Genomic DNA, 13,348 nt, shown 5'->3' on the forward strand with positions numbered 1-13,348 from the left:
TTGGACCAACATCGGCTAACATCGGCACCGACGTCGGGCCGACGTCGGAAGTGCAACTTCTTCCAATGTCGGGCCGACGTTCAAGCCAATGATGGGCCGACGTTTTGCCGATGTTTTAGCCAGTATGCAACCAACATTGGGCCGACGAAGGCCCATCGTATTGCCGACAAAGCTGCCAATGTTCGGCCAACATTGGGCCATATTTCAGCCAATCACATGCCATTTTTACGCCGATGTTTGCTGCCCGACGAATATTGGCTACGGATGTACGACCGACATTGGACGAATCCAGGGCCACATTGCAGCCAATCAAATGCCGTTATTACACCGATGTTTCCTGCACGACGAATATTGGCTACTGATTGGCTTGCCATTATGTAACCATTATTAGTAGGGAATTTTTTTTACCGGAAGATTTAAACAATATGCCTCGATGACCCGCTCTTGTAGCTTTGCAGCCCTGTATACTTGGGTCAACAGAAAATTGAATGCTGAGAACTGAAAGCAGTTACTCGATCTATTTTATCTTTTATACCTCATTCCCTTTGCTAACACTAGAAGTGTTGTTTATTTTTTTACCAATTTATCTTTTGCAATAGCGAGTGCTTTATTTGGTACTGGTATTTGGTACAGCAGATCGAAAAAAGTCGTTAGGAAGTAAATGTTGAAAGCGTATGTCCCCCACTTGCAATCCCCACATATGTCCCCCACATGGTAATCGAGAATATTCATAGTTTAGAGCATTTTTTTGTAACTAAAACATGGTGATGGTGCTTCCGAATCAGCATTAGCTAGCTGAACAGTGCACCACCGACAGTCTGCAGACTATTCATTCTTTGTTTTTTTTATTTATTTGGTACAACAAAAAATGTATACATTGAAAAATATATATACACAACTAAAAAAGGCCCGCTCTACTGCAGGTCAGGTTGCGTTGGGGGCACAGTGACAGTGGTGCTGTCAAGGCCCTGGCTGCTGTGGCTGGGCAGGAAGCCAGCTGCCGCGAGCAGCCGATAATCTGCACTCTGAGAGTGGGGATCATCGGGCTGCTCCACAACAAATGCTTCTCTGAAGCGCCGCTTCCTGCCCCCACAGCGATCACCAGACCCTGGCAGCCACCTCTTAATAAAGTTGAGGGCCTCCGCCTGGTCGCACCCTGCTTTTTGGCAGATGACATCTGCATACAAGAACAGAAATACCATAGTACACATGAAGCACTGCAGTACAGAGAATACACAAGGGTACACACACATAAAACAATGAACAAGTCTAACCTGTCACTAATCTACAGAGCCTCAGGTTCACAAAGGCCCTTTTCCCTTTTATGCCATGAAGGCTGTACAGCACTTGCACGTCATGTGCCAATACAGCCTTCATGGCATTCACACCAATTTCTCGGAGGCCACGTCCCCCAATCTGCAGGAGGTGCTTGCACTGTAAAAAAAATGCAAGAAGCATAGATGGGGTGAACGCAACAGCACATCGAAATGTTTTCATGATAAAAATCTGCAAGAAGAGGACACTGAAAACAACAACTTGAATTTTTGGGCATCACAACATTTCATTGTTTTTTTACGCTAACTTCAACTCACTTGACCTAAAATGGTTTCCACATCAGCCCTCTCACACTCAGTGTGAGAACCTTTCAGAGTCCTTCTCTGAATGCAGTTTCGCTGTTATGAAATCAAATACAACACTGTTATAACCCTTAATAAATATTGATTCTGGTTTGAAATAGTATAATTACTTTGTACAGTGCTCAAATTCCAATACACGTTTCTTCGAGGTTACAATGTCTTTGCCTGAATGTTGACCAGGAGTAGCTTCTACAGGTGAAAAACGATAAAATATGTGGAATTCAAAAAGAAGCTTGGACATGTTTTTAATCAATGCATTGTAAGCAGAGAACAACAAGATAAATGAACATGATCAAGGTGTACTAAGAGGCAACCTTAGAGCGACCAAATCTTGGTCATAGATGAAACTGATAGAAAAATAAAGGTCGCACTAGATGGTCGCACCGTTTGCTGTTTATATTTTTCTGTGATAGCCAACAAAGAGGCATGTCGCTATAGAAATCTCATTACAATAAACAAAGGTGCATTTTTCTTCACACTGCGAAATTGGGTGCATGTTAGATTTTTAAAAAAGTAAGAAATCGGCTAACACAAGGCAGGGTGAACTGTAGCTCAAAGTAGAGAGAGCCGCAGCGGACACGAAATAGGGTGATAAATGAACAAAATTACTGAATGTCTGTTTTAAGCAGGCTATTGCTAGTCACTGCCCATCAAACACACGATGCCGCCTACATCGTCTGCTAGCTTAGGACAGTTCACTCGGACTTCACAGACTATAGTAAATACAGTCGAATCTCATTAATTCCAACACACTTAATTCGAACTGACGCTGTGGTCCTATCAAAGCTATACCGCGCTCCGAAAACGCTCTCAGCACCCCGCCCAATCCTGCGGTGGCACTTCAGACACCTCATCGCTGTGCTTGAAGAAGAAAATGAAGAAAAGGAAGGAAAAGACTGCGGTGGAATGTTTGCCAAATGCCAATCTGCGACATTCCTGTGCCCCGCTTTGGCTTTTTCCGTCCCTGCCACGTAGAGACCCTTCTCCTCTTAACACTGCGCATGAAGAAAAAGAGGGGAAAAAAGCTGTCGCAGAGAGTTGGCTCTCTCATGCCGATCTGCAACGCGCCGGTGTCACGCTTCCCTGTTTTTCGTTCCGGCTATGTAGAGAAGAGACTCTTCTCCTTTCAACAACGCGCATGAAGAGAGAAAAAAAAAAGCTGCCGCGGAGTGTTTCTTTCTCGAATGCCGATCTGCTTTTCTCCAGGTGGAGACGCTCCTCCATTCTCATCATGCGCTGGCCACGCTCCGGCTGCAGCGCAGATGGTAACAGTGGAAACACAGTTGTCTTCGAAGAGTGTCAGCACTGGACATTGCCGCGCGCAACTTCTTTTGCCAGGAGAATACTGAAGCCGAAGTACAAATGCTTTGCAAACTGCACGCAAAACTTGTTGACTCGTTGCAAGGCCAACGTGTACAGACATGTATTGACTACTTTAATTAATGACGGATGTCCTGTAATTTGTGAATAAAACTTCTCCATGCACATGCATCACTGCATGGTGAGCCCTCCGCTCGTTTACCGTATTTACTCTATTCTATCGCGCCCTCGATTGTAACGCGCGCCCGGTTTCCACGACAAAAAAAAAAAAAAAAACTAAGACATCGGTTGCAACGCGCACCCTTTTTTCTCGTTGGCCCGCTTGATCACACCACTCGCGAAAACGACTCTTTTTGAGAGCGTCTTCTGTTTAAATATGAAACGGGGGAAGCTTATGCCTATCTGACGTGCAACAGAGCATTGCTGTCACTCTAGTTTTACCGTGGCCCGATGTCAGTACACAAACTTGCTTTGCCCCCTTCTCCTAGACGGTTGTGGTACCAGGCATGTCGAAGTAAAGAGGCGTGTGATCGGCATTCCCGATTTGCCCAAGCAGGTAGCCGTTGTTGTGCCGCAAGTTTAGGAGGAACCTCTGAAGACTCTGAAGCTTTTCTTCGTACTCCTCCGGCAACTTCCGGCATATGCCCGTTCGCCTTCGGAGGGAAAAGCCTTTTCTCTTCATAAAGTTCGTTAGCCAGCACCTGCTCGCTTTAAAATGGCTCTGCATTAGCCCTTTTTCTAAGGCTAACTGCATAGCCTGCACTTGGAGCAGTTCTGTCGTCACGGGCCGCTGTGCCGCTCACTGCTTATTCACATACTCGCCGAGCAGCTGTTCAATTTGTGGAAACCGACCCTGCTGCGGTCCACTGAAGCCTTTGCGTGAATCTTTGCTGTCGACAATATTCTGCTTTTGTTTCCGCCAGTCCCGCACGCACGTTTCGGGAACTCCGAATGACCGCGATGTGGCCCGATTTCTGTCCGTTCCGGCACACGCGACGACTTTTCTTTTAGAAGCAGCATTGTGGTGCACTCATCGAGTTTTTGGAGTCGGCCCTACCATGCCGTCGATGCTAATGTACTACAAGATGACGAACTCCTCAGCACACGTATGAAGTGCCGCGCATGGGAAACACATAGGCAGAAATGACCGACGCGCCATGCCGACGCACGTAGGGGGCGGCCATTTTGTAAGTGGCGATGGATATAGAATGACCATATTCATTTTTTTTTTCATACTCGATTCTAACGCACATGCGATTTATGAACTCTCTCAACCGGAAAAAAGGTGCGTGTTAGATTCAAGTAATTACGGTAACTTTCATTATTTTGAACTACTTTTAATTTGAACAAATTTTCTGGCATCTTTGAGTACGAATTATTCATATTCGACTGTAGTACAGTGGCTCATGAGATAACCTGACTAGTTTGTTTCCCGAAACACAGTATCTTAAAGCAGTACTAAATTTCTGCATGTTACATAGGCATATTAAAAATCAAGAAATATACACCAAAGCCGCAGCCACAGCTTTACTCTGCGTAGCTGCCTCTGCTGCCTCCACTTCTCCAATTGTACCAGCAGGCAGCCGGGGAAGGTCAGAGGGGCGCTGTGCTGGCTGGGCGTGCTGAGGCACGGACAAGAGCCGTACCTTGTGCTTCAGCTGTCGCACCTCCTGCAGAACTTGTCTTTGTTGCTGCCGGATGCCAAGTTAGATCCGCAGGATCCGTAGCAATAGAGCTGAAACATACAAGAGTACATACCATATTTACTCGCACAATTTGCATCCTCACATAATTTGCTCACCAGTATAATTAGCCAGCCTGCTTTACTACAAGAAACTTTTTGCTCGCATACTTTGCCCTCCCCAACCAGCCCGAGCCACCTTGCCAGCACACACACAGACACATTTGACTTCATGATGCTCTGGTCAGGCACATCTCTTGTCGAGCAGGCGAGTGCAGTCTTACACAAAATGGACTGAGTGCAAGGTCCCTTCTTCCATGAACTTTTATGCTTTCCCTAGAATATCGAACTTGAAAACTGAAACCTGTTTATGTGTAGTCCGAAATGCCTAAAGGTTTGCCTCCTATCTTCCCACCTCTTCCACGGCAAGAATGTATTCCCGAGACACAGCACAGATGTTGAACGCGTGCAAGGACCTGTCACATCAACTAGATGAGGCAGGTTTTCGCACTCATTTTTTTTTTTTTTTCGGTTTCGCCATCTGGCCATTGCGTTTTTACCGTTCCTTGTGATAGGCTACAATAATTATATACGAGGCAGATTGCTGTTATAAAGCTTACCGAAGAAAACTGAAACCGTGCTACCGCTAAGCACCTCAGCGTGGAGTTCTTCGACATGCAATATTCAGTATGGGAGCCAGCAGAAAAGTGCGTTGAATAAGACTTAGCATAGAAGCTTGGGTGTGTTGGTTAGATATCGGAGGGAACACAACGCAATAGAAGACTGGGACAAGGAATGGACACACACACACATGAAGGGCGACACACACAGCACTGTGTTGGCATCGCGCTTCCTTGTCTGCATCTTACTTTACGTTGGGTTCCCGACAATTATTGGAGAGTACTTATGTTCTCTGGTATAACCCTGTCGTGGGAACTGGTTTTTGTGAGCACTGTTCGGAAGAACTTCAAGAAAATGGGGGCATTTGAACAGGCTTAGCAAACAAATGACAATCCGATTTGAGACAGCTGTGACAGCGCCTGCAACATATATTCCCAGTTGAGCTTTTAGGCCAGCGATTCCTACTAGCTTCGCACATGACCAGATTGACAAAAAAAGTACACATAATACGCGAGTATATACCGCATTTGACTCTGTAGCTTTGATGAACCAGGCAGATACACAAATTTATCCAAAACTCCATTGATTCTGTTGCAAAATTATTCAACAAACAAATTGCGATATTATCCATGTTACTATACGATTGTGGCACTTTACCATTGCAGCTTTCCAGGAGGCACACATAGTGCAGCGTTAGTTCACCACTCGCAGTTAATTGTATGCAGTAGGTTGCTCACAGCAACTGACTGCATGCAATGGTGAACATCTTGCATGCTTGCACCGCTGTTTCAGCATGCTGGCTGCTTCCCATACGGCTATCAATTGATGTTCACAAAATTGGGAAGATGAAGAAAGACTACACAGTGCCCTCTGGCCACCCTATACTCCAAACCTCCAGCCAACAAACAAACAAAAGAAACAGAAGTATGCAAATGAATATTATTCCTAATGCAGCTGGAATGGAGTGTAGTTTTCACCAATTCTGTGTGTTAAGTCAATATGGAGTGAGTTAACTCCATAAAGTAGCTTTTCTCATAACAGTGTTCACTCTATTGTAACACAAGGAGTGACTTTATAGCATCTAGAAGGAAAAATAGAATCTTCAGTATTTGATAGAAATGTGAGGCTCTACCTTAAAACAACAATAATCTGGAAAAAGAACTCATTACATTTGAAAAAAAAAAAAGGTAGCACAGTTGATCCCCTTTACAAGAGACACTGATGTAACAGACAAACGGGGATAAGAGGCACCAGTGTGCAGGCTGACATTTGGCCCATCATGCATCAGGCACTCCGTAGATGCGCCTGTGCAGCCGGGAGCCCTGCAGTCAAGCATGCTGAGCAAGACTGTTGACCACTGTACAATGACACATTGCCACAAAACTTCAAAACTTCATTTCACAGACTTCTGCAAAAGCTTCTTACACTCTTGCATAATTTTTGCACAAGCTTCTCTCATTCTTGCGTGATTTTCGTCAGAACATATAAGTGTTGGAAGTTGTATGTCCCCAAAAACTTGCACAATACAAATAGCATACATTAAAGTCTATCACTTAATACATGCATAGTGTAACAATGAAAGGAAACTCACGCATGATTTGCTCCGAGCCTTCCCCGTGCGGTGCCTCCTTGAGCCTTGGAGAGCACTGTACAGCTAGAGCAAAGTAGCATCAATCCAGTGTTAATGGCAGGTTAACAAGAAAACAAAACTAACCCCCATATTCATAAACGCTCCCCGACTCGACTTTCACCCTTCACTTGACAGAGTTGAGCACTGTGCCGCTGCTCGTTTGAAAGCGACGCTGCGCTACTCGAGAATCACAGCAGATTATTGCTGACATGCAGCAATTTTCTCTGCTTAGAGACGGCGCTCCCATCAGCCATCTCAAGTGAAGGTGAAGCGTTGAGTGGAGGGACGTTCTAGAATACGGGGGTAAGATTGGTTGCAAGAACACTACAATAGACACACTTAATTTTTACACTTCATCTATATTGTACAGCTACACACATTCTGCATCCTTATAATGCAACATATACATACAGGCTTATAAAGTAAACACTGTAGGCTGCTCAAATAACACCTACACAAAAAAATTACCCAAAAGTGGCCATGCGCAAAGTACTTTTATTTGAAACTCACAAAACTTTTGCGGTGATGGAGAATAAATAAGACAGGTTACGCTTGGAGGCACATGAGACCTTCGCAGCTTTCATAAAGTACAAAAAACAATATGGTATGTGTGTGTGTATGTACGCATGAAGCTTCAGCCTTTACATACGGTTTCTTGAAAGAATCGACTATGAATTTTATGGCACCTGTGTCCTTCAGCGCAATTGAAAGCCTGCTGATCAGTGTGCGCAATTGTGGAATAGTTACATGGAAAATGGCATGAAACACCTAAAATCAAATTTTTCTAGCTAGGAAATATGCAGCTGTGTATACACAACACATGCTGCAAACAGTGGGAGGTGACCACAAGAGTGATTTGAGTGTAAGCGGCAGTATTCCGCATTCATGCACCCCGCCATTTTCAACTGTTGCCCAAAAACAGCACCACTTCAGCGTGCTACTTTTTTTTTTTTTTACATCATAAACAGCACGGAATACAGCGAGGATGAAAACAACATATCCAATTAAATTTTGAGCACTATTTATGGTGCGCATGATTGATTGATTGATATGTGGGGTTTAACGTCCCAAAACCACTATATGATTATGATAGACACCGTAGTGGAGGGCTCCGGAAATTTAGACCACCTGGGGTTCTTTAACGTGCACCTAAATCTGAGCACACGGGCCCACAACATTCCCGCCTCCATCGGAAATGCAGCCGCCGCAGCCGTGATTCGAACTCGCGCCCTGCGGGTCAGCAGCCGAGTACCTTAGCCACTAGACCACCGCGGCGAAAATGGTGCGCATGAAAAAAAAAAAAAAAAAAGGCCTTTGTACAACGACGAATTCATAATTTGCCTTCACGGACCTTCTGTTAGGCTGCACCACATACAGATTTTTTTGTGGCTTTCAAAAGAGATTTGAAAAAAAAAAATAATAACCGTGTTTACTCTCGTCATGAGCGCACTCACTAAGTCACCCTCATTTCAGTCGCCAAAATTTTGAATTTTTTTTTCTTCCACATATTAAACACACACCTTACGTTCATCCGCTAAAGTCCCACGGGCTCCCCCCCCCCTGCCGCCTTCACTCGCTGCCACGTGCAATTTTATTTTTGTTTCTATTTGTTCACGGAACGTCCCCTGTCTTTTTTAATTATCTCTTGTAACATACGTGGCATTATCTTGTTCCCGAGGTGCCACAGGTGCTTTGCTATGTAGATGCACCATTAAACTAGTATTTTTGATCAACTGTGCATTTCTGATGTTTACCTTGCAAGTACGTAAAACTGGCATGCTTGTTGATCTACGATACACATGTGGCTTGTCTCACTTTGAAGGAAAAGTTAGCATACAATGGTGTAAATGCTTAGAATTTGAAATATTGAGGCAGCAGCACACCGGAGATGATCATATGGTAAAGAAACAAGTGCTGCCTTATTACTGGCAAGTTGTCACTTATATGTACAAATAAATTTTGCGAGCTAAAAAAAAGTACAAAAGCACAGCGAGGCTATGATGTGGTTCAACCTGTGGATTCGCTTCATTTATCACGCCATATGATGAAGCTTCCTTTGGTAAAACTACTCAGATAAGAAAAAAAGTTTGCTGTCCAATACAGCAACTATACAAAGTGTGCACGTGCATCTCGCAGCGCCTTTTCGTCACTTCCGAAATGCGCCACCAACATGCCCGGGCACCAACCGAATCTATCGCCTACAACTGCCATGTTGTCTCCTCGTGCTTGCACCCGTTTAGTTTTGCCTCACGATGCAAGTTTGAGAAATTATGAGCTGCTAGTGAGGCAAGTTGATTTAGTAGTCCACGCAGAGGGAGCAGAGCTTAGGGTGTTTCTTCGCTGAAAGTTATAACCTGAAATTGAGAACGCACATTCCGATTTTCCTAAATGTACCAGCGTATTTGGCTGGTGCAGATTAACAAAAGCTACTTGAAGAAACTTTGCAATATTTGCATCTTCAGGTGCAACTTCATTACGGGTAAGTGCCATAGCCAAGTATTTACCTGCAAACAGATATAGCTTACCAAGATACTGTACATACAAACTTGTCCGCAGTTAAAATCATGATGGCGAGGAAGGCGGTTAAAATCGTGATGGCGATCGAGGAGATTTGGTATTTCATTGAAACAAACTATAAAGAATGGGAAACAATATTAGTTCACCTTGAAGTATAGCCGATCGGTTCAAGTTGGGCGTCAGGATTTTTTTTAATTAGTCAATTAATTCCATACACGGTCTCTATCATGTTCAGTGACTCCACTGTACATTAGCGTACAACAAAAGCAAAATACAAAGTGAAAAGTGTGTTAAAGCATACGCGAAAAATAAAGTGATGACTGGCATTACCGCGGCACACACCACGCAAAGTCGCTATCTGCCTTGTATAATATTTTCCTCGACTATTTCCACAAATTGCAATCAAAGAGGCTCAAGCTCAACATCAGCACTGTTTAAAACACTTGGGGGGGGGGGGCATTGCTACTTTGGTGGCATAGGCCGTGACAATATATTCATAATATTATATCTCTTGTAAACTTGCCTAGCTCTGCACGACTAGTTTTCGATGGGAGCAGCTGCGCTTCGCACATCCACTCTTAAAATTGCGGCTCGAGAGATTTTGAGCTTTCACTTGTTCACTTGTTTTTGGGCCAGGCAATTTGTAGTGAAAGCAAGATAATAGGCCCTCATAGGTTGTGGCGGGCAGCCGGTGTACGCCATGACTGGTATATGTGTCGCACATCTTGATTATCTGGTCTTGTATCGAGTGAACGAGCGAGGCCTTCCTAATCCAATGAGCTCGTTAAAGTAAGACAACAAAAAACCACAATGCTTCCACATCGTTCACAGCAACAGATGACGAGCCCCCAACAAACCGCACTGCAGCACGTGAACTGCCGTAGGTACCCAGGGAGTTACCAGGGCATGGCGGGAGAGGGCGACAACGGCAGAAGTGACATCACAAGAACACTATGTATAAAGGGGACATTTAAAGACTTTTTTCCCATTTATAAACATCGTGCACTGTTCTGTCACAATTCATAGCTCAGAATAGTTGTATTTTGAAAAGGGCACTAATTCATAAGCCCGATGGTTCAAGGATGGGTGCATTTAGGGGGCCCATTCTACGTTTTACTTATGCCCTTCAAGAACTTGCTTACAGGGCCAAAGTCCTGTTTCAGAAAGAACACGCTAGTGCGTGGCCAGCAGTCCGTCAAGCATTAGTGCTGGTGAGATTTGGAAATGCAGCGCATGAGCATCCTCATCTGCTACTTCTCTGCTCATGCTCTCGGGGCTTACTTGCGAGGCACGGTCCTTCGCACTTTTCATTTTCACACTGTAAATCAACTGATACCAACTCTTCCTTCCATTATTTAATAAACCAATATTTCATGGTCACGAGGACGAGCTTAAAATGTTTGCTACATCAGACCTGAACAGCATTTTGAGTCATCGAAACTTGCTAGTTGCAGCGAGCATTATGCGAAAAATATGATGTGCTTTACGGTGACAACTTGCAAAACACTGCAGCAACGATTAAAATCATGCATTTTTTGTGCTCACAGGAAATCCCTGAAGCAGGAGGCACTGGGCTAGATAAATTGCGCAGCTAAAATACGGATGCGCTTTCCAATGCTGTCATGCGTGCAGGCGGAGAAATGGCAGACAAAACTGGGCGCACCCCGATTCTATGCGCATGCGTCCCATTCACAAGCCTCGCTGCCAGTTAGCACCACATGGCTCACTGTCCATGAGCTCGCTTGTTTCCTGTAACAGTGGACCATACGGTACACCTATTTAAAAACGAGGATAGAATGTATATAATGCAGCATCTGATGAAGCCATGACGATGTGTTGCTGATGAAATCTGTAACTCTAGTTAGTACCCTTATTGTTAACCAGCCGACCGACTAGCAAAAATATTTGCGACTGAAATGATGGCATCTACACCTGCCCTTAAAGGGACACTGAACAAAGTTTTTGCCGCCGAGATTTTCAGCCAAAGCAAAAGATTGGGCCATGAAATTCATAGACAATAATAATTTCAAGCAGAAACTACGAAAACATACTGAATTTAATGAACCTTTTACAAAATGCCGCGTCTAGCTCTTAGACACGGCGTTTTCTAAAAGGTCGCGACATTTATTTTTCAAGTTTTTTTTTTTGTTATTCAAGACAAATCTACGGTGCATTGTTCACAGAAAACAAAATTGCCTCGGTAAGATTTCTTTGCGAGCAGCTTACTAATTTTAAGACAGGCGCGTTGATTCGTGAACTGAAGGATGCGAGTGATCGATCTTGCCTGCTAGTGGCTAGGCGACAAAGGCTTTACCTCATGTCCTGGTGTAGCTAAGTCACGCAAATGGAGCAGAAAATGTGCATTATCATTTATTTCACCTAAATATCACATGTATGTGACTTATTGCCGGTGACAGGTGATCAGGATGAAGTCGACAAGTTGCAAATCTGAACAAGAATTCACTCGAATGAAAAACCAACCTATACTCACGTGCACGGTGAAGTCGAACACGTCGTCCGTCAATGTTGTCGCTGATGCCCGAAGGAAAAGAGAAGAGGACAAGCGACGGGGTCGTCTCTTTCTATAAAGTCGGCGGAACTGCCAGAACGGCCAACACAAAAGGCATCGGGTTGACATTCCTCCATCTGGGCATCAGCCGCTCCACCCGGGCATGCAGCTGCTACTGGTTCTACTACTATCCTATTCCCCGTGCGGCCGTGCCTCTTCCCGACATTGCAGTGTTGCTGCCATACTCGCGAACCTTTTTAAATTAAAGCACGCAATCATGTATTATCGTGCGCCATACTAAACTTAAAAACAGTGCGCCGGTACATTAGATCACGAAGCGCGGTCCACGCCATCACAAGAGCAATTAGAGAAATGAAACAAAGAAAACAAAAATGTATAAAATATTTTGTCTCACTACGATCCGCAATTCAGTTTCCTGCAGCGGCTTTTGGCTCTGTATGAACGGCCAAGCCAGTGCCAATCCAAGCTTGCGTCCCTGATCAGCTGTTTGTTTCCATCGAGAATTCAACAGTGAACTGGCAATTTGTTTAGATGATATTGCTAAAGGGCTTGAAATTGAATATTTCTCTACATACTACTGCTGTACTTTTCCTCTCTGTTTCCTGATCACAGTGATGAGATTGAGGAGGTTACAATTTAGAAAACAGCAAGTGCAGCTCAAGCATTGCTAGTATCGCTGTTTCGGTAATAGAATGTTACAAAGATTTTGCCCCGCGACCTGCTTGCCGTGTTTGAGCACCCAGTAGAAATTTACGGTGCCGCGTTTGAAAGAGTTGAATAAAATTGCAATATTACGAAAGAAAGGCTCTGAAGCAACATCGCATTTTATCAGGCCTACACCTCCCACACCTAGACGAGTAAAACTCGTCGATATTATCTTGCAAAGCTGTGTATAATATTTAAAACACATTATTTAGCCCACGATGAATTGTTCTCTCGTGTGGCTTCTCTATTTGGTACTGTCATGTTAACATACAAAGGCAACTTTCCATATTTAGTCTCTTTAGATGTTGCAAAAGCTTGACACGTGGTGTGTATGCCATACTGATAATTCTCCTCGTAACCTGGGTCCGCCTCTTTAAACAGCGTCGCATTTTATTGTTCGCAATTGTGTTTGTTTTATACTGTAAGCGAGCTGTGTGATTTCATCAATATTCACGAGTGCTCCCTGACTGTACAAACACGTGCGTCTTAATTGGTGCGGTGCACGTTTGTATGTAGCAAAAAATGTCATTTCGTCAGCGTGTGTCTGCATACATTTGCATGCCCTGCAGTACGTGTATATAATTAATGCAGTAAGGACTGCAATGCATAGCCTTGCATGGGACATATATTCCATGCACCCTCAGAGAAATGTTGTTTGTTATGAGCCTACTGTTTATCATTACATTTTTTTTTTTCGTTAAATTTTC

The 13,348-nt window shown here is 44.1% G+C and overlaps 1 protein-coding gene across 5 annotated transcripts; it reads right to left on the reverse strand.

Annotated features, from left to right (window-relative positions):
• Positions 1–828: 828 nt before the first annotated feature.
• LOC142783783 (uncharacterized) lies at positions 829–12,300 on the reverse strand. 5 transcript variants are annotated; one of them, XM_075882355.1, is made up of 5 exons: positions 11,898–12,300; positions 6,851–6,913; positions 4,489–4,692; positions 1,275–1,434; positions 829–1,177 (listed from the first exon to the last, which is right to left on the reverse strand). In XM_075882355.1, exons 4-5 carry the CDS (start codon positions 1,375–1,377, stop codon positions 915–917), a joined length of 366 nt encoding a protein of 121 aa, XP_075738470.1. In that variant the 5' UTR covers positions 1,378–1,434; positions 4,489–4,692; positions 6,851–6,913; positions 11,898–12,300; the 3' UTR covers positions 829–914. The 5 variants fall into 5 exon arrangements, with proteins under 5 accessions (XP_075738470.1, XP_075738468.1, XP_075738469.1 ...); XM_075882353.1 differs by having other exon boundaries at positions 4,464–4,692; XM_075882354.1 differs by having other exon boundaries at positions 4,604–4,692; positions 11,898–12,298.
• Positions 12,301–13,348: the final 1,048 nt, after the last annotated feature.

The sequence above is a fragment of the Rhipicephalus microplus genome, unplaced genomic scaffold (genome assembly GCF_043290135.1).
Source record: "Rhipicephalus microplus isolate Deutch F79 unplaced genomic scaffold, USDA_Rmic scaffold_12, whole genome shotgun sequence".
NCBI lineage: Eukaryota > Metazoa > Arthropoda > Arachnida > Ixodida > Ixodidae > Rhipicephalus > Rhipicephalus microplus.